This window comes from Symphalangus syndactylus, chromosome 2, assembly GCF_028878055.3.
Source record: "Symphalangus syndactylus isolate Jambi chromosome 2, NHGRI_mSymSyn1-v2.1_pri, whole genome shotgun sequence".
Classification (NCBI taxonomy): domain Eukaryota; kingdom Metazoa; phylum Chordata; class Mammalia; order Primates; family Hylobatidae; genus Symphalangus; species Symphalangus syndactylus.
In genome coordinates this window covers 64833344-64860023 of record NC_072424.2, presented here as the reverse complement: position 1 = coordinate 64860023, position 26680 = coordinate 64833344, and the positions used below count along the sequence as shown (strand labels likewise).

Below are 26680 nucleotides of genomic sequence, written 5' to 3'. Positions count from 1 at the left end.
TTAGCTGGGCGTGGTGGCAGGCCCCTGCAGTCCAGCTACTTGTGGGGGCTGAGGCAGGAGGATTGCTTGACCCCCAGAAGTTGAGGCTGCAGTGAGCTGAGATTGTGCCACTGCACTCCAGCCTGGGTGACAAAGTGAGAATCTGTCTCAAAAAAAAGCATCTACTCTAAGATACATATTCATTACAAAGAGAAAAATTACAACGTTACAGTGGGGAAAGCTGGCTAACACAGCGACTAAGGTTAACATCACCAGCAATAATGTTGGATACCAACATCGCAAGACCCCCCCGGAGCCATGCTCTGAGAAGGGCTGAAAATGCATGCACTCAATCTAATTATGAAAAAGCATCAGACAAACAAATTGAGGAAAAATCTACAAAATAACTGGCTGGTCCTCTTAAGAAATGTCAAGTTTCATTAAAGACAGGGTAAGATCAGTTGCTATCACAGATGAGAGGTGACTAAGGAGACATGACAGGTAATGCAAAGTGAAATTCTTGGATTGGATCCCAGAACAGAAAAAGAATATTAGTGGCAAACTGATGAAATTTACATAAAATCTGTATTTTTTATTTATGTTTATTTACTTATTTTTCAAGACAGGGTCTCATTCTGTCACCCACGCTACAGTGCGGTGACCTGATCTCGGCTCACTGCAACCTCCACCTCCTGGGTTCAAGTGATGCTCCCACCTCAGCCTCCCAAGCAGGTGGAATTACAGGTGCGTGCCACCAAGCCCAGATAATTTTTTGTATTTTTAGTAGAGACCGTATTTCACCACGTGGGCCAGGCTGGTCTCAAACTCCTGACCTGAAGTGATCTGCTCGCCTTGGCCTCCCAAAGTGCTGGGATTATAGGCGTGAGCCACTGCGCCTGGCCTAAAATCTATATTTTAGTTAATAGTATTGTACCAGTATATCTCTTGGTTTTGATAATTGTACTTTTGTTATGCAAAATATTATCATTAGGGAAAATGAGTGAAGGGTATATTTGATCTCTCTATTTTTGCTACTTTTCTGCAAGCCTAAAATTACTTCAAAATAAAAAGGTAATAAAAATCCTTTTAATCTGATTTCTGAATTCCTTACTCTGCTGTATTGAGTCCTTTTATGAACATTACTGATCCATTTGTTTGCCAAATCACAAGGCTCTACACAATTGGCTCCAACCTATCTCTGCAGCCTCATGTACACATATCACTCTGTCTACCTTCTGGCCACACCCAACTTTTGTCTCATAAACATATGTATGCCTTGATATCTCCTGCACCTCTGGACTGGGTGTTCTCATTGCCTACAAAGCTCTCCCTCTTCACTGCATGGGGAAATCTATTAATTGTTCAAGACTCAGTTCATGCATCTCCTTCTTTGTGATGCCTTCTTAGATTTCTTCTAACAGAATTATATATTCTCTCCTTTTTTCCCCAATGCTTGTTGAACTTCCTTCTATTATACCACATATTAATTTGTCCACCTATTCATTAAGCAACAAATATTTTGGAGTATCTGCTCTGTGCCAGGCACTGTGGTAGGTATTGGATATACGCTGGTGAATAAAATAATATAGTCCTCCCCTTCATGAGTTTATGGTCAAGAGGCAAAGACAGAAGATAAACAAGCAAACAAATTAATAGATAAATATATAACTAAAAATTGTGGCAAGGGCTATATAAAAAACCCAATAGCACATAAAAATAGAGAGTAATGGGGTAGGATGGGTAGACATTTTTGGATAAGACAGAGAAGGCTTCTTTTAAAATGACCATTCATTTCATTAAAGCATTCTCATTAAAAAATTCTGGTAATACAGAAAAGTACAAAATTCAGTATAAAAAATTACCCATAATGCCATCACTCAGAAATGATAATCATAATCAGGTTTTTTTTTTTTTTGACAACAGAGTGCTCTGTTGCCCAGGCTGGAGTGCAGTGGTGCGACCTCGGCTCACTGCAACCTCAGCCCTCTGGGTTCAAGCGTTTCTCCTGCCTCAGCCTCCCAAGTAGTGGGACAATAGGCACGTGCCACCATGCCCTGATAATTTTTTGTACTTTTAGTAGAGACAGGGTTTTGCCACCTTGGCTAGGCTGGACTGGAACTCCTGGCCTCATGTGATCTGCTTGCCTTGGCCTCCCAAAGTACTGGGATTGCAGGCGTGAGCCACTGCACCTGGCCCATAATCAGACATTTTAATGCTTATATACATACAGCAGGATAAATGTACAGATCAAAGTGATCATACTGTTCATGTTGTTTCAAATAAGTATGTAATAGATACTAGGTTTTTAAATTTTTTTTTTTTTTTTAAGATAGGGTCTCACTCTGTCACCCAGGCTAGAGTGCAGTGGTACAATCTCAGCTCACTGCAACCTCAACCTCCCAGGATCAAGCCACCCTCCTACTTCAGCCTCCTGAATAGCTGAGACCTACCATGCCTGGCTAATTGCATTTTTTGTGGAGATGGTGTTTTGACATGTTGTCCAAGCTGGTCTTGAGCTCCTGAACTCGAGGCGATCCACCCACCTTGGACTCCCAAAGTGCTGGGATTACAGGTGTGAGCCATCATCCCCGGCTTGATAGATGCTAGTTCTAAGACAATGATTCTCAATCTTGGCTGCCCATGAGAATGTCCTGAGGTGTACAGGCATAAAGTGCAGAGATGGGGGAATCAGCTCTGCCTGCAGTAGGAGGTTGGGACAGGGACCACTTTCTGGAAGTGGAAATGTCTACGCTGGGCTTTGACCTGTTTACATGATTTCACAAGGTTGAAAAGGAGAACCAAGGACATTCCAGTGAGATGGAACAGCTCAGGGGCATGGAGTGAGGTAGGAAGTAGTCTAGGACTCTGCACAGGGGTTCAGTGCTGTGGGCTGGGAACTGTGGGAGTCATGGCTAAATCAAGATGTGAGGCCCAGGTGACAAAGGGGCTGGTGTGCCACTCTAAGGAAAGATTCGCTGTCAGTCTATGTAAGGAGGTTAGTAAAATAATTATCTCTGTTACTATTATTTTTTTTTGAAATGGAGTCTCGCTCTGTCGCCAGGCTGGAGTGCAGTGGTGTGAACTCGGCTTACTGCAACCTCCGCCTCCTGGGTTCAAGTGATTCTCCTGGCTCAGCCTCCCCAGTAGCTGGGACTGCAGGCCCGTGCCACCACGCCCAGCTAAGTTTTGTATTTTTAGTGGAGACAGGGTTTCACCATTTTGGCCAGGATGGTCTCGATCTCTTGACCCACCCTCCTTCGCCTCCCAAAGTGCTGAGATCATAGGTGTGAGTCACCGCACCCGGCCCCTGTTTTTATTTTTTAAAAATCAGTAAAGAAAGCCAATTAAGCTACTTATATGTTCCTTAATCAAAGTCTCCTGTGACATATTCTTCCTTGACTTTCAGTCTCATTAAACATTTATCTAACATAATTTTCTATGCTTATTAGAGCAGAAAATGAATCTTGTGCAAATCAGCTTTTTGCTCTTTTACTTAGTTTCAAGAAGACTCAGAAGCAGGCATAGGCCTAATTCAATGCCTTTCCAGATGAAGAAAGTCTACCTCTTGGTGGATTTCCAGATTTCAACTGCCTCTGAATTCTTGGTGATCATGTTACCCCATTCATTGTTACTCCATGGTGGACTTCCCTAATGCTGACCAGCCTCCCCTGAGTAGAGGACATGTTCTTCCAGCCAGATTGGACTGCTCCCAGGCCCCAGCTGGGTCCCCACCCCAGTGCCTGCTCCATGCCAGCGGCCATGTTCCTGTCTGTTTAGGCCCGATCCATCTAGAGGCCACTTGACATGCTGAGTGAGAAAAAGCCAGCTGGTGTGGCTTGAATGTGTGAGCGCAGGCAGAGGTACGTTACATAGGATTTTCACATAGCTTTTATCCCAAATACAAAGAGAAAGGAAATGCCACTGTTCTACCGCCTCACACTTGTGGCAGGCCAGGCCTCACTAACAGCTGTTTCAGCACTGACTGAGTGGTTAAGTTAAATATTAAAAGCCAGCGCCCTTATACAAAGGCTGGGATGTAACAAAAGCCCATGAAGAGTTTTGCCTAGGCCTTTCCTGGGCTCAAAGCATGACCAACTAATGAAGGAATTCTTACTAGGACCCATTTAGGGTTAAACAAGTTTTATTGTGGGTCTGAAGAAACTCCCCAGGCCTCCAGAAACAAGTTTATTGGGGGGTCTGAAGGAACTCCTCAAACCTCTGTGATTTAGCAGGAGGCAAGATAAGGGTGATCACCCCAGCACCTGGACCCATTTAGATTAAGTAAATTTGCTGAGGCTCCAGAGAAAGGTCTTCAGGGCTCAGACCTTAGTTATAGATTAAAAGAAGTTAATCACGTATGTCTTTAGATGAATGCGTACTTACATGTAGACATATAGCTTAGAAGGTATATCAGCTCTGGAAAACTTTGTAATTTTGAGTTGGTCTGACGATAATTTCCAGGCCTTCTCCCTGTAATCGGTTACAGAAATAAAAACTCTCTTCCTCCCAAGTTCATCTGCATCTCGTTATTGGGCTGCGAAAAATAGCAGCCCGACCCTCAGTTTGGTCCAGGAACACACTGACAGTCTGTTCATAGCCACAGAATGACCATAAATAGTTCTAAAAGTAACTTTGATAAGCAAGATTTAATGATTATAATTATAATACTTGGCTGCAAATAATGGGGACCAATTACTGGTTAAGAAAATCCCACTTTGGGAGGCCAAGGCAGCTGGATCACTTGAGCCCAGGAGTTTGAGACCAGTCTGGGCAACATGGTGAAACCCTGTCTCTACAAAAAAAGGTACAAAAGTTATCCAGGAATGCTGGCATGTGCCTGTAGTCCCAGCTACTCAGGAGGCAGAGGAGGGAGGCGGAGGTTGGAGTGAGCTGTGATTACACTACTGCACTCCAGCCTGGGCTACAGAGTGAGTGAGACTCTGTCTCAAAAAAAAAAAAAAGAAAAGAAAGAAAATCCTTGATGTCATCTCAGCTCTGATAGTGACTCTTTCTGTGGTGGTGGGAACTTGGTGGCCTGACTCATCTTTCCCATATGGATAAATGGAGGCTACACAGTGATTCCAAATTCAACCGGAGAATAGAAGGTAGGATTTGCTGTTCCTTTAGGGAATAGAGAGGTCTTAACTTTAGATATGTTCTTCCTAATTAAAAAAAAAAATCACATACTTATCCAAGACTTTAAACATGACAGATGTTGTGCTGAACCTTAGACCCAGTGAATTAGAATCCCGGTGCTTGAGCCCAAGTTTATGTATACTTTAAAACTCCACAGTTGCTTCTAATGTGCGTCACTGATTGAGAACTGCTGTGCCAGATGATTATCAAAGCCCTATTTAATTTGGCACAAGATCTCAAATAAGAATGGGGACTGGTGACATCTATTTTTGCTTTTGAAGTTGCTTTCCCTAAGGTCTTAATTTTGAAGCACTGCCTGAAAATCATGTATTTTGCATTTCTTTTCCCTTTAACTCTCTTGAATAAACATCTTGAACTAGGCATCAGCAAAAAGAAGCAATGATGATTATTGTCTTTAGTCCCTGGAGTTTTGCCTTTACTTAAATTGAGGAATTTCCTGATAGATTCATTTGTTATGTCACTTCACATTTTTATGCGAGGGAAGCTGGTTATGGGGTTCTTATCAGTGTACAATCTCTTCTATAGGACAAAGGCAATAAAAATCATCACCAGCACAAAAAACAAATCCATGAAGCTACAGCACAATGAAAATGTTGTCTTTAATCTTTCTCTTGGCCAAAACAAATTCAAGTGTTTATTGTCTGTGTATTCTTTACTCAAAATAAAGAGAAGGTTTTCTACTCAGTCATATGCCGTAATCATTCCATTAATCAGAAGTATCAAATAAAGCCTAGATGACAGTTTTAACTCAGAGTGATAGATGTTAATGTGGCTCCGAAAGAATTTAATTTCCTGATCCAGGAATTAAACATACTGAAGTCATTTGCTTGGACTATCTATTCTCTCCATGTGTTGACTTAAATGTAAGTACATTATTGAGTTTCCTACGCCTTTTATAGAAGCAATAGATGCCAGTATCCATTAGAGGAGAAATGCAGGACAGTGTGTCTAAGACGTTTTGGATAAATTCAGGAATGCTCTCACCAAGAGGTTCATGTACATTTCCCTTCTTACAGATAGGTAGAACCATGTGACCACTTTTGGCCAATGAGCTGTGAGTGAAAGTGACTTTTCACTTCTGGGCTGGTATAAGCTCTCTTTGCCTCCCATAGGCACTGAGGATGTTCAGCTAATAGTGCCTCCATGAACCTGGGTCTCCAAGGGACTACACGCAGCAGGGCTCCCTACCTGCAGTGGGCACGTAGTGTGAGTGAAAAATTAACCTCTGTTCTATTGAGCCACTGAGATTGCAGTATAGCCTGCCCAGACTTGACCAGTGCAGGCATTAAGAAGTATCAAAAAACATCCCAAGACAGGGGCTCCCTTGCTATGTTTTCTTCAAAATGATCTGTGTTGGGAAGATCAAAGTCAAACTTGTGGGGAGAGGCATGGATGGGAGCAAGTATACAATTTATTTCACAGACTTTTTGGCCAGAGTTCTTTGATGCTTAATTAGAGAATAGCTACTTATTCAGAAATGTTAAAACTATTTTACAAATGTGCTGTATGTCCTTTCTTGATCATTGTTAATATTTCTTGGTAATAGCAGTCTCCATTATATCCTTCGAAGTGGCTGGAGTGAGGAGGGCATGGTGGCTCACACCTGTAATCCCAGCACTTTGGGAGGTGGAGGTATGTGGATTGCTTGAGCCTAGGAGTTCGAGACCAGCCTGGGCAACAGGGAGAAACCCTATTTCTACAAAAAATACAAAAATTAGCTGGGCTGGTGGTGTACACCTATAGTTCCAGCTACTCTTGGGGCTGAGGTGGGAGGATTGCTTGAGCCCAGGAGGTTGAGGTTGCAATGACCCATGTTCACACCACTGCACTCAAGCCTGGGTGACAAAGTGAGACCCTGTCTAAAAAAACAAAAATAAACAAAAAAAGAGGTTGTTGGGGTGTTTTGTTGACCAGAGCCTGAAGGAAAAATTGACCTGGTGGTGCTTGGTGCCAGTCTGGCTTCTACTTTCTCCTTTTGGCAACTCCAATGATACTTTACTACCTCAGGAAGTCCGGAAGGACTGAGTACCTCACACTCATCTTAGAAACTGCTTAAGCTTCCACACCCTCAGGACTACAGTTACAAAGACCTGCTAGGCTGGGGGAGGAGTTCTCTCCAGCTTTGCTCTGGTGAATAATCCCTTCAGAGCCTTTATGCCAGTCCAGGACCTTTAGCAACAGAAATTAATGTACACCTTTCAACAATCCCTGCCTTCAATCTGCTTATGATCTACCTGAGGAAAAGGACATAAACACAAGGGTAGGATAACAAAATGAGTGAATATGTACAGATAAATAAATGAGTGGTCAAAAAAGAAAGCTGTGGAGATTCCTACTCAAAACAGTGACTTCAGGCTGAGGGAAAGGAGAATTTGACCTATGTCTGAAGTGATAAGTCAACTTTTGACAGATGGAGGTGGGCATACAGACAAGTGGAATGGTATGTACAAGGGCATGGAATGGATATGCAGGAAGATTGGAATAAAGCAAGACCTGGGAGAAGTCGGGGAAAAGCCTGGAAAGATAGGTTGGGAGAAATGCCCCACAAGTGTTCCCAAAGCTGGAAGAGTCTACAGTGTTCCCTAGCATGCTGTTGGCATTGCAGTAAACACACAAGTTAAGGGCAAGATTCTTGCCAAGAGAATTGATGTGCATATTGAGCACATTAAGCACTCTAAGAACTGAAATAGCTTCCTGAAACGCCTGGAGGAAAATGATCAGAAAAAGAAGGAAGCCAAAGAGAAAGGCACCTGGGTTCAACTGAAGCGCCAGCCTGCTCCACCCAGAGAAGCACACTTTGTGAGAACCAATGGGAAGGAGCCTGAGCTGCTGGAAGCTGTTCTCTTTGGATTCATGGCATAATAGGGGTTAAGAAAAATAAAAGACCTCTGGAATGTGAAAATGTTTCTCTTCATTGAGTAGAAGTGTGATGTCCCCTTCCCCAAAGAAATATTTAAAGCAAATTTTAATTCTGTCCTTATTCATTGTGTAATGCCTTTACTATTCAAATTTAATATATTTCTTGCTGAAAGATGTGAGGTGGCAACAAATTACTCAATTGGTTAGAAATTGGCCCGGTATTATTTATGAAATATTTGTACTGGTTTGAAGATAGTCCCTCTAAATCATCATGGAAGAAATAAAATAATTTACACACACACACAAAAGATAGGTTGGGAGCAGACTGTGGAAAGCACTGGATATTGGACTAAGGAGCTAGAACTTTTAGCTTTTAGATATTTTCAGCATCTAGCCACGATTTATTTATTTATTTATTTATTTATTTATTTATTTATTTATTTCCGATACGGAGTCTCGCTGTCGCCCAGGCTGGAGTGCAGTGGCGCGATCTCGGCTCACTGCAGGCTCCGCCCCCCGGGGTTCATGCCATTCTCCTGCCTCAGCCTTCCGCGTAGCTGGGACTACAGGCGCCCGCTACCTCGCCCGGCTAATTTTTTGTATTTTTAGTAGAGACGGGGTTTCACCGTGTTAGCCAGGATGGTCTCGATGTTCTGACCTCGTGATCCACCCGCCTCGGCCTCCCAAAGTGTTGGGATTACAGGCGTGAGCCACCGCGCCCGGCCGATTTATTTATTTATTTATTTAAGACAGAGTCTCGCTCTGTCGCCCAGGCTGGAGTACAGTGGTGCGATCCCCACTCATTGCAACCTCTGCCTCCCTGGTTCAAGCAATTCTCCTTGCCTCGGCTTCCCGAGTAGCTGGGATTACAGGGCCCGCCACCATGCCCGGCTAATATTTTTTTGTATTTTTAGTAGAGACAGGGTTTCGCCATTTTGGCCCTGCTGGTCTCGACCTCCTGACCTCTGGTGATTCACCCATCTTGGCCTCCCAAAGTGCTGGTATTACAGGCATGAGGCACCACTCCAGACTCATTATTTTTTTTAAGCATGGAGAGTATCATAATCCTAGTGGCACTTAAGTAGCAGTAGTCTGTCGCCAGGAGCAAGGTTCATTGGAGGCGAAGGACATTGAGGTGAGGATACTTTCATGGCAGACAGTGGTCCTGTGTGGAGAAGTGGGGAGATAAGAAGGTTGTGATTACAAAGGGGGGTGCAAAGTGAGTTTCTATAATGGCTGCCTCCTGGAAGGCAGTGTCACATGGAACCTCTTAGTCTCAGCACCTGGAGCTCCAGGAAGGAAAAATTTCAAGTCAGATAGAATTCTATATATACCATTTCTTTGGAACCTTCAGCCCTCAAGATTCCAACATCATGATCTGAATTTCAGCGCAGTTGCCTTAGTCCTCATGTCACTGTTTTGGTGCTGCCTGTGTGAAGCAATAGAAGCCGGTGATGCAATTGCTCTCCTGTTAGGTGTGGTTCTCAGTGTTACAGACATTCTTGCTTGCTTGGGGGTATATGCACGAAAGAGAAACGGACAGATGTGACTTTGAAGGGCCTACTGAATCAATCCTCACCCTGAAAGGCTTTGTGCTATTGAGGCTAAACCTGAGCTTTGGTGAAAGTTTCCAGGAATCAGTAAATAGGGGAGTTTTATATTTTTCATTGTTTCCATGAAATGGGAACAACAAAAAAAGTTTTCTTTACAACAAATAATGCACAGAAAAATGCAGCCTATAATTTGTATTTGCTGGTTAGAAAGGAGGTCAAGGAAGTAAGATGGATGATATTTACATAAGTAATATTTCATAGTTTTAGAATTCTCAAAGCACGTGAAATAGGAAGAAGGAAGTTCTTGCCCAGAATCCTAGAAAATCACCAATATTCAGTTATAATCACTACTTCTTGAATCGTTGAGGAGTCTTTTCTCCATATTTTGATTTCATTTTTGTTTTCTTATCTTCCAAGTTAATATTGTATTTAGATATCAAATAGCCAAAAAAGGGAAACTTTTATCTCTGGGGAAAAAGCATTTAGAAAAATGTATTCAGTGTATCTAATACTGAGATGCAGGAAAGATTTAATGTAAAAAAACACTACAGACATTGACATGGAAAAGATTTAATGTTAAAGAAAAACACTTTATATCAACTGAGTAACATCCTCCTGATGAGAAATACTTTTTAAAATATAAACCCATTATGTTGTAAAAGAAAAAAAGGGTGGGGTGCAAAGCTGACGATATTGCATCAGTGATGATGGTAATGGTCAACGTGTTAGCTTGCAGAGAGTGCCAGGCACTATCAAAAGCATTATATACTTTAACTCATTTAATTCCCATAGAAACCTGTGAGGAAGGTATTATTATTTGTATTTCACAGGTTTAAAAACAGCCGGGCGCGGTGGCTCACGCCTGTAATCCCAGCACTTTGGGAGGCCGAGGGGGGCGGATCACGAGGTCAGGAGATCGAGACCATCCTGGCTAACACGGTGAAACCCCGTCTCTACTAAAAATACAAAAAAGTAGCTGGGCGAGGTGGCGGGCGCCTGTAGTCCCAGCTACTCGGGAGGCTGAGGCAGGAGAGTGGCATGAACCCCCGGGGGCGGAGCCTGCAGTGAGCCGAGATCGTGCCATTGCACTCCAGCGTGGACGACAGCGAGACTCTGTCTCAAAAAAAAAAAAAAAAAGAAAAAAAACCACAAGGGAGTTTAAGTCACCTGCCCAAGCTCTCACAGGTGGTAAGATTTGGGGTGCTCTTCAGTGACTGCCAGGGTTGCTCTTCAGTGACTGCCAAGGGATGGAACTAGAGAGCGATGGTAGAATCCAGACTTTTTGCTGAGCTTCTCTGCTGGGAGGAGAGGGGATGCTAAGCCTATTTTGGGTGAAACATCCCCTTGGGAAGCTAGAGAATTGCCTTCCTTTTTCCTCAGATCACAATGCTGCTGGGTGGGACCTAGGGGGTAATGGGGCGGGAGCAAGGTAGGTCATAACCGGAATATCTTCTCTCTGACTGAGTTTATTTTTAACTAGGACATCTTGAGACTTCAGTGAAATGTGCTGATGGGAAAGGAAGAGAATGAGTTTCGGTGCAGAAAGGCATCTGAGGTAGGTATTGCCATTTCCTAGCTGTGTATCATTGCACAAGTTACTTAACTTTGCTGAGGTTTTTTTTCCATACCTGCAAAATGGAGATGATAATAATTCCTCCCTCTCCCTCAAAGGGCTGTTGTATTAAAAGGGGTGAGGATGTAAAATACCCAGCATTCACATATAATAAATAATGCTTTAGTGTTAGCTATTTTGTTATAACTCAATTAAATTTTGTTAAGCATGTACTATCAGCACAAGAAAACTGGAAATTGGAAAAATGCTAGTGTAGCCACAAAAGAAAAATGCTAATATAACTGGAGCCAGTTGAGACACATCCGATTTCCCTCCTCTCTTTGTCAAAGAACCTTTCAGCTCATGCTCTGGAGGTAATGAAAAGCTCATTATTATTTTCTCTTCTGGTTTGCAACTCTTCCTTTCAGGGGTTTGGCAAAGGGGGAAAGCACAAGTTGCCTTATCTAAAACAGTGTAATAATCGGTTGTCTTAGTGGTATTTCATGTTTTATTTTCCCAAGGGGATGGTTACTGGAGCAGATGGACTGTCTGGGCCCCACAGGAAGCCTCTGGGCCTTCTTACAGGAATGCATTTAACCTACACTCATAATATACACGCATTCACACAGTGTACCTATGCAAAATAAAGCTGCCAAGCTGCAAGTGCCTCTGTGCAATTAAAAAAAGGTGATTAAAAAAATAAAGCAAAACAAACTCTCTATGCAAGGACTTCAATTCGTTATGATTGTAAGCCTCCAGTCTCACTCTCAGCTAAAGGAGATTGCACATTATTGGTCTCTGAAAACCACTTCAGCGATCTCTTTCCGAGCTGCTGTTTTTTGTTTTTTTTTTGTTTTTTTTTCAGTTGCAGAGATGCTTTCTTTCTTTCTAAAAGATGGCCACTTCCTTTCATTCAGTGTTTGTGCTTCTTCACGTATCAATACAAGAGAAAAAAAATATTTTAAATGTTATGTGTCTGAAAATGAGTCCGTGGCTGGCTGCTTTTTATTTACTTGCTGGGTCCAAGGTGCTTTTGTGGACTTTGAGCTCCACCCAGTGGCAATGTGTAGCCAAAAATCTTAAAAAAAAAAAAAAAAAAAAAAAGAGATGATTTGGAGATGAAAGAAAATATCAGAAGCAATTAATTAGTTTCCTTTTAAATGATCTAGAGAACCTGGTGTTTCAAAAGCAAGGATATGACCAGGTCATTGCAATCCAATCAACATCACTGTAATGCTGACCTTTTCTTCTTTCTTGCTTTTTGTTCCTTTGGTTCTTTTGTGCAGTTTTATTATTATGGTTGCTGCCATGTGTTTAAAAAAAAAAAAATGAGTTTTTGCGATGGTTTGTAATGCCTATTCCCTGAGGCTGTTAGAAATAGACACGTTAGTAGTTTAAAATTGGATGGATAGCAATCTAATTCAAGTCCGCATGTTCCCACCACCACTCCATAGGGGTCTCTGAGACCTGTGATGCTACTCTATTGAGGAGAGAGCTGCCTTGTTTGCTTATTGTAACTGGGGCTGGCCACATAATTCTTCTGTTTTTAAATTCAGGGTACTGCTAACCTTGTCAGGCAAACTAAATTCACATGTGTTATAGACACTCACACACTGTTAGCTCACACCAAACTCACAAACAAGAGGGTCCTTTAGATGCTATAATTGCTTGTCCTGTGCCAAGTGCAATGTCAGGGAAATCCAACGCAGGTCCTTCCTTTTACTCACATCAAATTTCATCTGTTGGTTTTGGTCCCAGTGTTGTTGGGGACCACTGAAGTGTTTTAGTCATTTGGTCTAGTGTTATATCATCTAGAAATTTAATAATCATTTAGGCTATGTTTCAAGCGATTGATAAACATTTGAATAAGACAGGGCTAATAAGTGCCATGGCAGCATACCGGCATTCTCTGTCAGCTGTTAATCAACATTTTGGGGGTTGGTTTCATGAGTTTAGCTGGCTACTGTGAAGTTAATAAAATAATCACAACTATGACAATTTTTTTTTTTTTGAGATGGAGTCAGGCTGGAGTACAGTGGTGTGATCTTGGTTCACTGCAACCTCTGCCTCCCAGGTTCAAGCAATTCTCCCTGCCTCAGCCTCCTGAGTAGCTGGGATTACAGGCGCCTGCCACCACGCCCAGCTAATTTTTGTATTTTTTAGTTTCGCCATGTTGGCCAGGCTGGTCTTAAACTCCTGACCTCAGGTGATCTTCCCACCTTGGCCTCCCAAAGTGGTGGGATAACAGGTGTGAGCCACCGCGCCTGGCCAACTATGACCATTTTTGATCATCTTTTATACCCAGGCTTTGAGCTAGGTCCTTGACATGTAGTATTTCAAGGACTCACATTTCTGCAGAGTACGCATTATTATCCTCATTTTGTAAGCTGTCAAATAGAAGACTGGAGAGATTAATTGATACACTCAAGGTCACACCCAGCTTGGAAGTGATGGAGCTAAATTTGAACATACACCTTATTGACTTCAACGTCTACAGACTTTTCATTAGACCAGATTGCCTCATTGTTCCATCTTCTGGAGGCGTGACTCTCTGAAAGGTGACCCATGATCAAAAGAAGGAGAGAAATAGAGTTACAATTCCACACAAGTTTAGCTGGAAACAATTAGTATTGGTGGAATAATTAATTCATTATTATTATTATTTTTGAGACAGAGTCTTGCTCTGTTGCCAAGGCTGGAGTGCAGTGGCGTGACCTCGGCTCACTGCAACCTTGGTCTCCCAGGTTAAAGTGATTCTCCTGCCTCAGCCTCCCGAGTAGTTGGTATTACAGGTGCTTGCCCCCCCGCCCGGCTAATTTTTGTATTTTTAGTAGAGATGGGGTTTCACCATGTTGGCCTGCCTTGGCCTTCCAAAGTGCTGGGATTAATTAATTCATTATTAACGCAAGTCAGGACTGCATATGTATAATTGTTTCTGGGAATATGACAAAGTTACATTGTGATGAGAATGTCAGTCTACCTTATGTCAGTATGATAAATGGAGTAAGTACCAACTACTCATTAGTGAGTTAAATGTATTCAAATTCGTTAGAAATATATGCCTACCATTTAGGATGAAGACTAGTAACAACAGTGCATCCTTGCTCTTCTCCTGACCCTAGTAGGGATGCTTTTCATGTTCTGCTCTTAGGTGTGATGCTTGCTGTAGGTTTCTATTTAGTAGCCATCATTTGAATGAAGATTTCTTCTATATTTAGCTTGCTAAAGGTATTTTAAAAAATCAAATACTTTTTATGTGTCTAATTAAACAGTCATATTAAACGTTTTATCGTAAAAGACATAATATACAGAAAAGGTCTATAAGACACTATGTATGGTCCAAAGAACAATATTAAAATGAACACCTTGTATGAGATATTTCTGCTGAATGTTATCAGTTTCTTAGAAGCCTTCTGTGATTCCCCTTTCTTCTTCCCAGAAGTAACTATAATTCTTATATTTGTGTTAATGGTTTGCTTTTCTTTATGGTTTCACCACCTGTGTAGATATCATTAAGGATGTATAATTTAATTTTGCCTGTATTTGAACTTGATCAATGGAAATATACAGTATTCTCCTGTACTTACTTTTTCTGGCCCCAACATTGTTTATTTTAGATTCATCCACATGTATGCACCATACTGTACTTCATTCATTGCCCAATAGGACTCCATTGTATGCTGATGCCACTATGCATTTATTTACCATCCTGTTGATGGACATCTGAGTTTGTTTCCAGTTTGGGGTTATTATAAACATTGCACTGTAAATATTCCTGTACATACCTCTCAGAACACAAATGCCCTTTCTTCTCTGTGGTGGCCGTGGAGGTGCTGCACTCAGGTGTTCTTCAGGAGAATTAGCTTTGAGAAGCATGGCTGATTGACAGCCTCCCACTGCCATACCTTTGGATCTAAGGTGGGTCTAAAACTGCTTCCCTGTCCCACCCCAACTGGTAGCCAAGATAGTAAGACAAAAACCATATCACGCTCTAGGAATTGGTGCCACTATTAAATAAATAATGCAGGGATGGTGGTCTCTATCTTTTCTCCATTTAATTTGTTGGTGGGCTTTTAAGTGGGTGCAAGCTGAAAATAGCAGCTGCATTGGGGATGGCCTTGAAAAATCTCAGTGGGCTGAAGGCTTATTTATTTTGCATCTTAGGTCTTCCATCTGAGGTAGGTTTCCTTCAGAATACAGTATGCTCTTTTGAGTTTTTAAAAATAAGGATCTGTCAGTAGTCGTTTCTCTGTTTTTGTTTGTCTAAAATGTCTTATTTTGCTCTTATTTCTGAAAGTCTTTTCCTCCTTCTCCCCTCCATCTCCCTTATCACTCTGTGATATGGTTTGGCTGTGTTCCCACCCAAAGGCTCATCTTGAATTGTAATCCTCATAATCCCCACATGCCAAGGGAGGGACCAGGTCGAGGTAATTGAATCATGGGGACAGTTTCCCCCATGCTGTTATCATGATAGTAAGTGAGTCACAAGATCTGATGGTTTTATAAGTGTTTGATTGTTCCTCCCGTGTTCATTTTCCTTCCTGCCACCTTGTGAAGATGGTGCCTTGCTTCCCCTTTGCCTTCCATCATGATTGTAAGTTTCCTGAGGCCTCCCCAGCCATGCAAAACTGTGAGTCACTTAAACCTCTTTCCTTTATAAATCACCCAGTCTCAGGCAGTTCTTTACAGCAGTATGAAAATGGACTAATATACTCCCCTCCCTCCCTCCCTCCCTCCCTCCCTCCCTCCCTCCCTCCCTCCCTCCCTCCCTTCCTTCCTTCCTTCCTTCCTTCCTTCCTTCCTTCCTTCCTTCCTTCTGTCCTTCCTTTCGATGGGATATAGAATTAGAGGTCAGTAGTCATTTTCCCTCCATACATTTGAAGATATCGTTTCACTGGGTTTTGGCTTCCATTGTTCCAAAGTTGAGGTCAGCTTTCCATCTTGCTGCTTTCCTTAGGCTGCTTTTAAGCTTTGTAGTTTCAGTATGGTATGTCTGGTGTAGGGTTTTTTTTTTTTTTTTTAAATTCTTGGGATTTGTTGGTTTCTTAAGTCTAAAGGTTGTTGCATTCCATCAGTTCTGAAAACTTCTCATATCAGGTGTAGTGGCTCATGCCTGTAATCCTATCACTTTGAGAGGCCGAGGTGGGAGGATCACTTGAATCCAGGAATTCGAGACCAGCCTGGGTAACACAGTGAGATCCTGTCTCTATAAAAAATTTAAAAAAATTAGCCAGTATGGTGATGCATGCCTGTAGTTCCAGCTATGCAGGAAAGCTGCTGTGGGAGGATGGCTTGAGCCTGGGAGGTTGAGGCTGCAGTGAGCCAGGATTGCACCACTGCACTCCAGCCTGGGCAACAGATCAAGACCCTGTCTCAAAAAGAAAAAAAAAAAGCCTGCAGAAAACCCAAAATAAAAAACTTCTCAGCCATTAGCTCTTAAAATATTTTTCTCCACTATGTGTTTCGTCTTGAAAACACGGAGGCATAATTCAGCATAGATAACAAAAGTGTTCAGATTTGAGAGAATTAACTATCTAAGAAATATTTATTTTGATGGAAATATTTATAAATTGTAAAATATATCTTCCTATTTTTTTTTTTTTGAGACAGAGTCTTACTCTGTTGCCCCAGGCTGGAGTGCAGTGGCACAATCAATGGCTCACTGCAACCTTGAACTCCTCAGCTCAAGTGATCCTTTTGCCTCAGTCCCAGCTACCCGCTAACTTTTTTGAGAAATGAGGTTGCATCATGTTGCCCAGGCTGATCTCAAACTCCTGGGCTCAAGCAATCCACCCACCTTGGCCTCCCAAAGTGCTGGGATTACAGGTGTGAGCCACCGTGCTGGGCCTCCCTATTTTTTACACAAGGATATGATCAACTATGTAATCATTTATTGCAGTGGGAAGCAGGAGCTGGCTCCTACAGATTGAGGAGAGCCGTTGTTAAATATTCAGGAATTTTGCCAGCTGGTCATTACTATTAGTAGCTTGAAATTGGCCATTGGTGTTGGTATTCACACCTGAAATCAGCAAATGCTACAAATTAGAAGTTTTGCTTTGTTTTGGGGTTTTCTGGAAAGCCTGTTTACCAGGATCCCAATAGTTCTCATGCTTCAATCTATTCTCCACGTGAAGTAATCTTTCTATAGTGCAAATCTGTTGGGTTGTTTTTCTTCCACAACCCCCTTTATCCTTGGGTGTGGTCTAATGTTCTAGCGTGAAGTTGTAGCATCAGGAGTGGCTTTTGGCAGGAATTTAACTCTTCTAGAATGTCATTAGTTTTTCTCCATAATTTGATCCTGAAAATTGATATTTTCTCAATGATACACAAAGCCCCTCTTCTCCCCATGCAACCACATTGCCAGATGGTCTTTCCTGCCTCCAGTCTCTCCTTCCTCCTTTTCACCTTCCACAGATACAATACATTGTAGCTTCCTCTAATTCTGAACTTCCATGTCACACTAGCTAACTTATGCCATCACAAGGCCAGCTACATAATCTGCAGGACTCAGTACAAAATAAAAATGCAGGGCTCCCTTTCCAAATAGCAGGGAAAAAACATAAAGCCTTTTCCTTTCTTAAGTAGTCTCTCTCTCCAGTGGTTTTTATTTGCTACTTAATGTCATTGTAAGTACAGAAAAATTAAAAATTTAAATCCTTTTCATGAATTTTACCATTCATCTTCATATTGTTTTTTAATATAAGAAAACTTAGCTCCTATTTTGAATCACTGAAATTACCCAATTTGTATTTTGTAGCTGGTACATGTATATATATGTCTTTGGTTCTCTTCAATGGAGTGGAAACGCTTCCTGCAACTACCTCAACTGCCTCAACTGGTTTTTTTCTCCAGATATTTATTTTTTTTTTGAGACAGAGTCTCGCTCTGACACCCAAGCTGGAGTGCACAGGTCAGATCTCAGCTCACTGCATTCTCTGCCTCCTGGGTTCAAGTAATTCTCCTGCCTCAGCCTCCCAAGTAGCTGGGACTACAAATGCGTGCCACCATGCCTGGCTAATTTTTATAGTTTTAATAGAGATGGGGTTTCGTCATGTTGGCCAGGCTGGTCCTGAACTCCTGACCTCAGTTGATCTGCCCACCTTGGCCTCCCAAAGTGCTGGGATTACAGATGTGAGCCCCTGCGCTCAGCCTTTTTCCAGTTTTTAACACATGCATGTTCTACCAACACTCCTACCTTTTATTTAGTGATGAGTTAAGGAAGAATTGAAATGAGAAAGAATTATGAGTTACTCCTGCCCCCCACCCCCCACCCCCGCTTTTTCTCTAAGTCATTGTTTTCAGAAAGGATATAATAGATATTCTTGATCAGTGATGTTTCTTAGAGCACCATTGCCTTCTTTTTTCATTGAAAGCAACTTTTGGTTGGAATGGAAAATGTAGCCTCTTGTGCTATTGAGAGGTGACAGTGTGCTGGCAGCCCTCGCAGCCCTCACTGGCTCTCGGTGCCTCCTCGGCCTTGGTGCCCACTCTGGCTGTGCTTGAGGAGCCCTTCAGCCCGCCACTGCACTGTGGGAGCCCCTCTCTGGGCTGGCCAAGGCTGGAGCCGGCTCCCTCTGCTTGCGGGGAGGTGTGGAGGGAGAGGCACGGTGGCAACCAGGGCTGCCCAAGGTGCTTACCGGCCAGTGTGAGTTCCGGGTGGGCGTGGGATCCATGCGCCCTGCACTCGGAGCCGCAGGCCGCCATGGCCAGCCCTGGGCAGTGAGGGGCTTAGCACCCAGAACAGCAGCTGTGGAGGGTGTGCCAGGTCCCCTAGCAGTGCCGGCCTGCAGGCACTGCGCTCGAATTCTCCCCAGGCCTCAGCTGTCTCCCCCCGGGGCAGGGCTCGGGACCTGCAGCCCACCATGCCCGAGCCTCCTCCGCCTCCCCTGCCTCCCCCACCTCCCCCTCCCCCCACCCGAACATTCTGGTGGGGACCCTTTTGGGACCAATCCCATGGAAAACACAGCCTCCTTACCTTGCTCCTCCTGTTCCTGCATCTTTTCCTTCCCTTCTCTTTTAAGCAGCAGGGGTTCTTGTGAGTTTTGAATCTAATTTAAGACAATACAACACAAGCCAGGACTATAGGCCCTGTGTCCCATGTCAGTCATTCCTTTCTGTTTTCCACCTTCCATGCTTTCTCTTACCAATTAGCAGCCATGCTTCCCATCCAGTAGCTCAGCCCCTAAACCAGGCTTCTTGTGCTGTACTCAGGCATGATTAGCTACCTGAACAACCATCCTTGTTAGTGAAGATTAACCAAGTCTTGACCTTCTGGGTCAAAAAATACATCCTGGGTCTGTGTTAAAAAATACATATTCCCATTGGCTTTTGGAGACATGGTTCTAGTATTTTCCAAATCCTGCCTCTTTGATAGAGAAGTTTAGGGTGTTATTTCTGAACACTTAACTTGGAACCTGATTCTTCAGCCCTCTTAGGATTCTTTGAACTACCCCAATGCTTTCATATAAAAATTCCTGGCTGGGCATGGTGGCTCATGCCTGTAATCCCAGCACTTTGGGAGGCCAAGGCAGGCAGATCACCTGAGGTCAGGAGTTCGAGACCAGACTGGCCAACATGGTGAAACCCTGTCTCTACTAAAAATACAAAAATTAGCTGGGTGTAGTGGCTGGCGCCTGTAATCCCAGCTCCTGGGGAGGATGAGGCAGGAGAATCGCTTGAACCTGGAAAGCGGAGGTTGCAGTCAGCCACTGCACTCCAGCCTGTTCAACAAGAGCAAGACTCTATCTAAAAAAAAAAAAAAAAATTCCTTTCCTTTCTTAATCAGTCAGCAATAGAAGTTTGTAAGTGATAACCTAGACTACAGAGAAAGATCTTCAGCTTCCTGTTTTTTCTCTATTTCTCTTTGCTTTTTTAGGACTTTACCTCAATTCTTCCTTCTCCTTGCACACAGAGCATCATAAGAAACTACATCCATTGAGAGAACTTCTCAATGGGACCTGTTGCCTCTGCTGACTTCATTTCCTGTTTCTGAGCATGCTCATTCCTTCCCTATCAGCACTTGTCTCAGATCAAATTTCTCAACATGAATTCACCATTAGATTCCCAGTGCATATCCAGGGTGCCGCTCATCTTTCCTTCTTGCTCCACATGCAAGATTCATTCTCGTCTTCTGAATTTTTGGGTCTGAATTCTAGAGTTGTCATAAACAAAGCTAGTTTCTCTACTGGTGTTTTCTTATTCAATAGAGAATATTTAACATATATTTACTGATATATACTATGTAACAGACACTTTTCTAGGGACTGGGATTTCAGCAGTGAACAAAGCATACAAATTTCCTGCCCTATTATACCTTATATTTCAGTTAACATGTATGTTAGTTATATATTTAGTTTATATATAATACATGCTAATTATATTATCTATTTATTATATATAATTTATTGCATATATAATATATAATTTATTTATATAATTTATATATGCATTTTGTGAAAAACAAGTAAATATATAGTGTGGCAGATGGAGATGAGGGCTATGGAGAAAAACAAGCAGGAGAGAGGGTCACAGGAGGGTATAGGAATGGATTTGTGTTTTACACAGGGACTGGCAATATGATGTTTGAGCAAAGACATGAAGAAAATGATCATCTGTATGGAGAAAAATATTCCATGTAGAGAGAACAGTAAAAACAAAAACTCTGAGACAGGAATGTGTGCTTGATGAGATGACAACTTTGTCCCATAGATCATTTGGAATGTTTCTCAATCTGCAAATGTTTCTAAAACATTATGTGGCAGAATTTCTAATTAAAAAGTATAATCATCTCTTTCTATGGTTTGAATGTGTCTCACCAAAAGCAAGTATTGGAAACTTAATTTCCTATGCAGCAGTGTTGGGAGGTGGAGCCTAATGGGAGGTGATTAGGCCATGAGGGCTCTGGAGGGGATAATGCCATTTTTGTGGAAGTGGGTTTATTATTATAGGAGTGGGATCCTTATAAAAAGATGAGTTTGGCCCCCTTTTCTCTTTCTCTCTCTTGTCCTTTTTTGTCTTTCTGCAATGGATGACATAGCAAGAACACCCTTACCAGATGCAGCTCCTTGACCATGGACTTCCCAGACTCCAGAATCATAAGCCAATACATTTCTGTTTATTATAAATTACCCAGTCTGTGGTATTATGTTGTAGTGGCACAAAACAGACTAAGACATTTCTCTTTTACATTCAGTCTAACTAGAGGCAGAACTAATGTGTTCTGCCTGGGTTTTAGAAGCTGTTGTGCTTGGGCTTAGGGAGTTTAAATGCCTCTTTGTTTTCTATGTCACCCTGTCATCATGATACTTGAAGATACATTTCTGAGATTCCAAATTTAGGTAGTCTTAATTTCTTCCCCTAGCGGAGTGGGGTTTGGGCAATTATATATTTAATGAGCCAGGTTTGGAAACCCCTGGGATATTGGGAGGAGGACAGGGTTAGGAGTTGAGTATTGATTCTCTTCTAGATGGCCATGATGACCGAGGAAGGCAGTATGGTACTCTGCCAAAAGTCAGGGTGCCAAACATGGACTGCTGGGTTCTGCCATTTATAGCCACCTAGTTGTGTTCCTGATGTAATCCCAAGGAAGCTGGGCAAAGACAAACATACTGCATGCAAAACACATAAAAGTTACATTTCCCTGAGATAAACCCAAAAGACACACTTTAAGTAAAGGACACTAGTGAACATCAGTCTGGGGCCTATTCAGTGAGTCTTTTTAGTCAGAGTTAGTAGAAAACATATTTAACATGGCAAGGGCACAGACACCAGCCCATCAGTGGTGTCTCCTAGAGGCCCCTTACTGTGCCAGGTGTTAATTCTTCAGTTATTGAATTTTGAGGAGATGAGACAGGGACCAGGGGAAGGGCTAGGGCAGTGTTCATTTACAAAACAAGGTTATTATCTCTTTTTAAAATTACTTCAATAAGAAAATCATCATATTCATCGTACCAAGGATTACACAGGCTGTCTCTGTGAGAGGGTGGGATGCAGCATCTTGAGGACCACACTACTAGACTTGTTTTGAGGATTAAATGTGTAATAATGTATGTAAAGTACTTAGAACTGTCCCTAGAGCAAAGTGAGTATAAAATAAATGTTACCTACTATTGTTATTATTGTTATTAAGTCATTAATTTCTTTGAGCCTTAGTTTTCTCATCCATGAACTGGAGATAAAAATAGTGAAGATATTATAAGAATTAAATGCAGCAATGTAGGTGAATACACTTTTATAGTTGTAAAAGGTAATGCAAATGTTAATTGTATTAATCATTATGCAGGGAGGAGAATAGGCAGAGGGGAAGAGACAAGGTCTTCAAGGACTTTAAGGGGAACCAATGTTTCTGGACAGTATGAGCCTAACTTGCACTGAGTGGGCCGGGGGCAGCAGTAGGGGGTGCAGGGAGGGTTGGAAATGCCCTACCTTGCTTTTGACTCTACTGAGTGCCATGTGCTAAAATTCAAAAGGATGATTCCTGTACCCTGAGTACAAGGGTATGGGAACTAAATTCTATTTGAAAACTACTCAGAGCCAGGTACTGGGTTAATAATAAGTATAATAATTATTATGGTAATAATAGTATTGAAAAATAGGCTGGGTGCAGTGGGTCATGCCTGTAATCCTAGCACTTTGGGATGCCAAGGTGGGAGGATTGCTTGAGACCAGGAGTTCAAGACCAGCGTGGGCAACATAGTGAGACTGCCTCTACAAAAAATAAAATAGAAAAAAATTAGCCGGGCGTGATGGTGAGTGCCTGTAGTCCCAGCTACTTGGGAGGCTAAGCTGGGAGAATCACTTGAATCTAGGGGGTCAAGGCTGCAGTGAGCTACAATTGTGCCACTATACTTCAGTCTGGGTGACAGAGTGAGACCCTGTCTCAGAAAAAGAAAAAAAAAGTAAAAGAAAAAAAGGAAAACGGAGAAAAACTTACATTGAGTGCTTAGTTTGTGGCAGGTGTTTCATCTATGCCATGCATTATAATTCTCTCAAAATCCCTGTGGAGGAAATAGAAAACCCCATTTTGCTGAAGAGGAAACTAAAACTAAAATAGTTCCTTTTCATTTTGTTTTTGTGTTTAGTGCTTCTTACCCTCAGCGTACAGTCAGACTGACAAACCCAACCCCAGAAGTTCACAAAACCTTTGTTCTGTCGTTTCTTTTGGTTTAAAAAATTTAGAAGTTGTAAACAAGCTGATGCACCCCAGCTTGCAGTTGGTAGTAACTGCAGTTTTCTCTGCACAATGTTTTCACTTCACCTAAACAGAAGAATTGATGCAAGTTTTTTTAAACTGCTAAAACCTTGATAAATTTATTGGCATTAATAGGAATCATAAATTAAAAAACTCAAAAGATAGTTATATATTGAAACATATGCAATATTCTGATATCTCAGAGTAAAAATTCCAACTGTCTTCAAAGACCTTCAAAGAGATCAAGGCTAGAAGCATTGGAAACGTGAATTACATTAAGACTGACTGCTAGCTATGAAAATAGCTTGAAATAGCAAGAAAATAGAACCAGCATGAACAATCATGTCCAGCAAGGCCAGAATGCTGCCTGCCACTTTTCTTGGGCTTACTGAAAATTTTTGATAAGATAGATCTGGACATTTCTTTCCAATGGTGGATCTTTGATAAGCAGCCTGGTATCAGGAACAGACAGTATTCATTAACTTTCCATTCAGTCCATTTTAGGAAAACTCACTTTGTTCATTTTTATTTATAAAATAGTTCTTTTAGGATAATACATTGTGAATGAAGTAGATGAATTAGATTTCAAACAATATATGAATGCTGTCTTTTCTATCTGAAAATGACCTGAGTGTCTCAGCATCAATTGCTCTGTGTTAGCATCTTGATTGTGATGACAGCTTTCCCGTGATTGAACAGCATTCTCGTTTTTTTGCCGATGATCTCCATTCATATGCTTGTGAAAGATGCCTGACTGGCAATGGGGCACATGGTGATGAAAAAAAGATCAGAGACATAAAAACGTACAGCTGGAAAACATTCTAGACATTATCCAGTGTTTCTCAGACTGGAGTAAAATATGGACCTCTTTTAAGGGCAAATTTCTAGGGCCCTTTGTATTGACCTACATTATTTATAATATTTAAATATTTACATATAAAACCAAGGTTAAGACTAATTATTTAAGGTGACATAATATTTTGATAAAAATTTATAATATTGAATTTAATTCAAAAATATAAAAAATGTTTGGGCTTTATACGTCATTTGAAGATCTGATTCTTTTGATCTTGAACATAGTGGACCATCATCTGAGTCCTTATTATTATTGATATTATCTTGCCTTTAAAAAATAAATTTCTATTAAACCATTAATCTATTAAATGGACTTATAAAGGTATATTTCAATATTGAAGATTTAAAATGTTTTTCTGTCTCCTAGACTGGGATGCAGTGGCATGATTTTGGCTCCCTGCAACCTCTGCCTCCTGGGCTCAAGCCATCCTCCCACCTCAGCCTCCCAAGTAGCTGAGACTGCAGGTGCATGCCACCATGCCTGGCTAATGTTTTTGTATTTGTGGTAGAGACGGAGGTCTCACCATGTTGCCTAGGCTGGTCTCAAACTTTTGGGCTCAAGCAGTCCACCCTCCTCAGCCTCCCAAAGTGCTGGGATTACAAGCATGAGCCACCATGCCCAGCTTAAAAAGTTTCTTTCAACCAATAAAACAGGTAGGTACTGGGTGCCACATTTATCCTAATGAACTGTTTCAGTTGGTGTGTATAAGCAGTATGTTGGCTAGCAGAGTGAATATGATTCTGATTGTCACAATGTTGTTGTTTCTGTCAGCATTTTCAATGTGCTTTATGATACTTGAATTCTACCACCTTTATTCTCTATTCAAACACTCTGAACCCTTCATTTAACAGTGCCACTGTGATACCATGTAACTTACCTTTTTATAAATTTAATCGTTTATTTATTACATTTATATTTTCCTGTTTCTCATTAGCCTGTGAGATGGAGCACATTATTCTGTTTTACTATATTGGATTGGAGATAATTGACTAAAACATGTAGAACAATGCCTGGCAACTAGTAAGCATTCAATAAATATTACTCTTATAATCCTTTACAGAGTCTGAAACCTAAATTTATCTAAAAGATGCAAAGAAGCAGCAATTACACCCTTAGTATGAGAGACAGATACAGCATCCCTATTGCCAAGCTTTGTTTTGGAATGAGGTGGATCACACATTTAATGGATACGTATGTTTAGGAAATGGAAATTCTTACAGAGATGTTTGTTGAAGTAGCCATCATATTTATTTTGATGTAATGATGTCCCCCTCCCCATTTTTCTTAGATTCTTTGGCGACAGTGTGGGGAACTTGGCACTTCTCTGGTAAATAGTAACCCCAATTCTAATTCAATTCTAATTCTGGGATAGGGTTCAGTCAGGTCTGTTTTTGTTTTTATCCTTTTAATGAGCCAGGGTCGAGAACTACTGAGTTACATAATATGTGCATTCAGCCCATTATTAGCAAAAATGACATAATCTTTCTCCACCTCAGTTTTTTCATATATAACGTGAAGATTGGGTGAAGTACTTTTTAATTAATTTTTTTAGTTCAGGTACCACAAGTTTGGCTATCAACTGTTCTTCTTCTATGCATAAACATTTCAAAAAACTCAACTCTCAAAAATTATAGAAGTAATTCAGTTTCATTGTAGAAAAACTGGAATAAAGATAAGCAGAAAGGGAAAAATAAAAGCCATTTATTGACATTTTATAATCTTTCCATACTTTCAGAGTGGGTATATTGTATGTGTGTGTTAAACTTATTACTATTATTATGAGTGTTTGAGAGATTTTTTTAACAATATCTGTCTGATATGTTAGCTGAAAAACTGAGCAGAATAACACATATATCAGTAGTTTCTCTTGTTGCTTTTTAAGTTTAATTATTATACTTTAAGTTTAAGGGTACATGTGCACAACGTGTAGGTTTGTTACATATGTATACATGTGCCATGTTGGTGTGCTGCACCCATTAACTCGTCATTTAGCATTAGGTGTATCTCCTAATGCTATCCTTCCCCCATCCCCCCACCCCACAACAGTCCCCGGTGTGTGATGTTCCCCTTCCTGTGTCCATGTGTTCTCATTGTTCAGTTCCCACCTATGAGTAAGAACATGCGGTGTTTGGTTTTTGCCCTTGTGATAGTTTGCTGAGAATGATGGTTTCCAGTTTCATCCATGTCCCTACAAAGGACATGAACTCATCATTTTTATGGCTGCATAGTATTCCATGGTGTATATGTGCCACATTTTCTTAATCCAGTCTATCGTTGTTGGACATTTAGGTTGGTTCCAAGTGTTTGCTATTGTGAATAGTACCGCTATAAACATATGTGTGCATGTGTCTTTATAGCAGCATGACTTATAATCCTTTGGGCATATACCCAGTAAAGGGATGGCTGGGTCAAATGGTATTTCTAGTTCTAGATTCCTGAGGAATCGCCACATTAACTTCCACAATGGTTGAACTAGTTTATAGTCCCACCAACAGTGGGACTGTAAAAGTGTTCCTATTTCTCCACATCCTCTC

The 26680-nt window shown here is 41.4% G+C and overlaps 1 protein-coding gene across 1 annotated transcript; it reads left to right on the top strand.

The window, feature by feature from the left end:
• Window positions 1–5870: 5870 nt before the first annotated feature.
• On the top strand, window positions 5871–10383 carry LOC129470446 (small integral membrane protein 30). The gene is made up of 2 exons (XM_055258288.2): window positions 5871–5889; window positions 9390–10383. The coding sequence occupies exons 1-2, from the start codon at window positions 5871–5873 to the stop codon at window positions 9542–9544; spliced, it is 174 nt and encodes a 57-aa protein (XP_055114263.1). The 3' UTR covers window positions 9545–10383.
• The last annotated feature ends 16297 nt before the right edge of the window (window positions 10384–26680 follow it).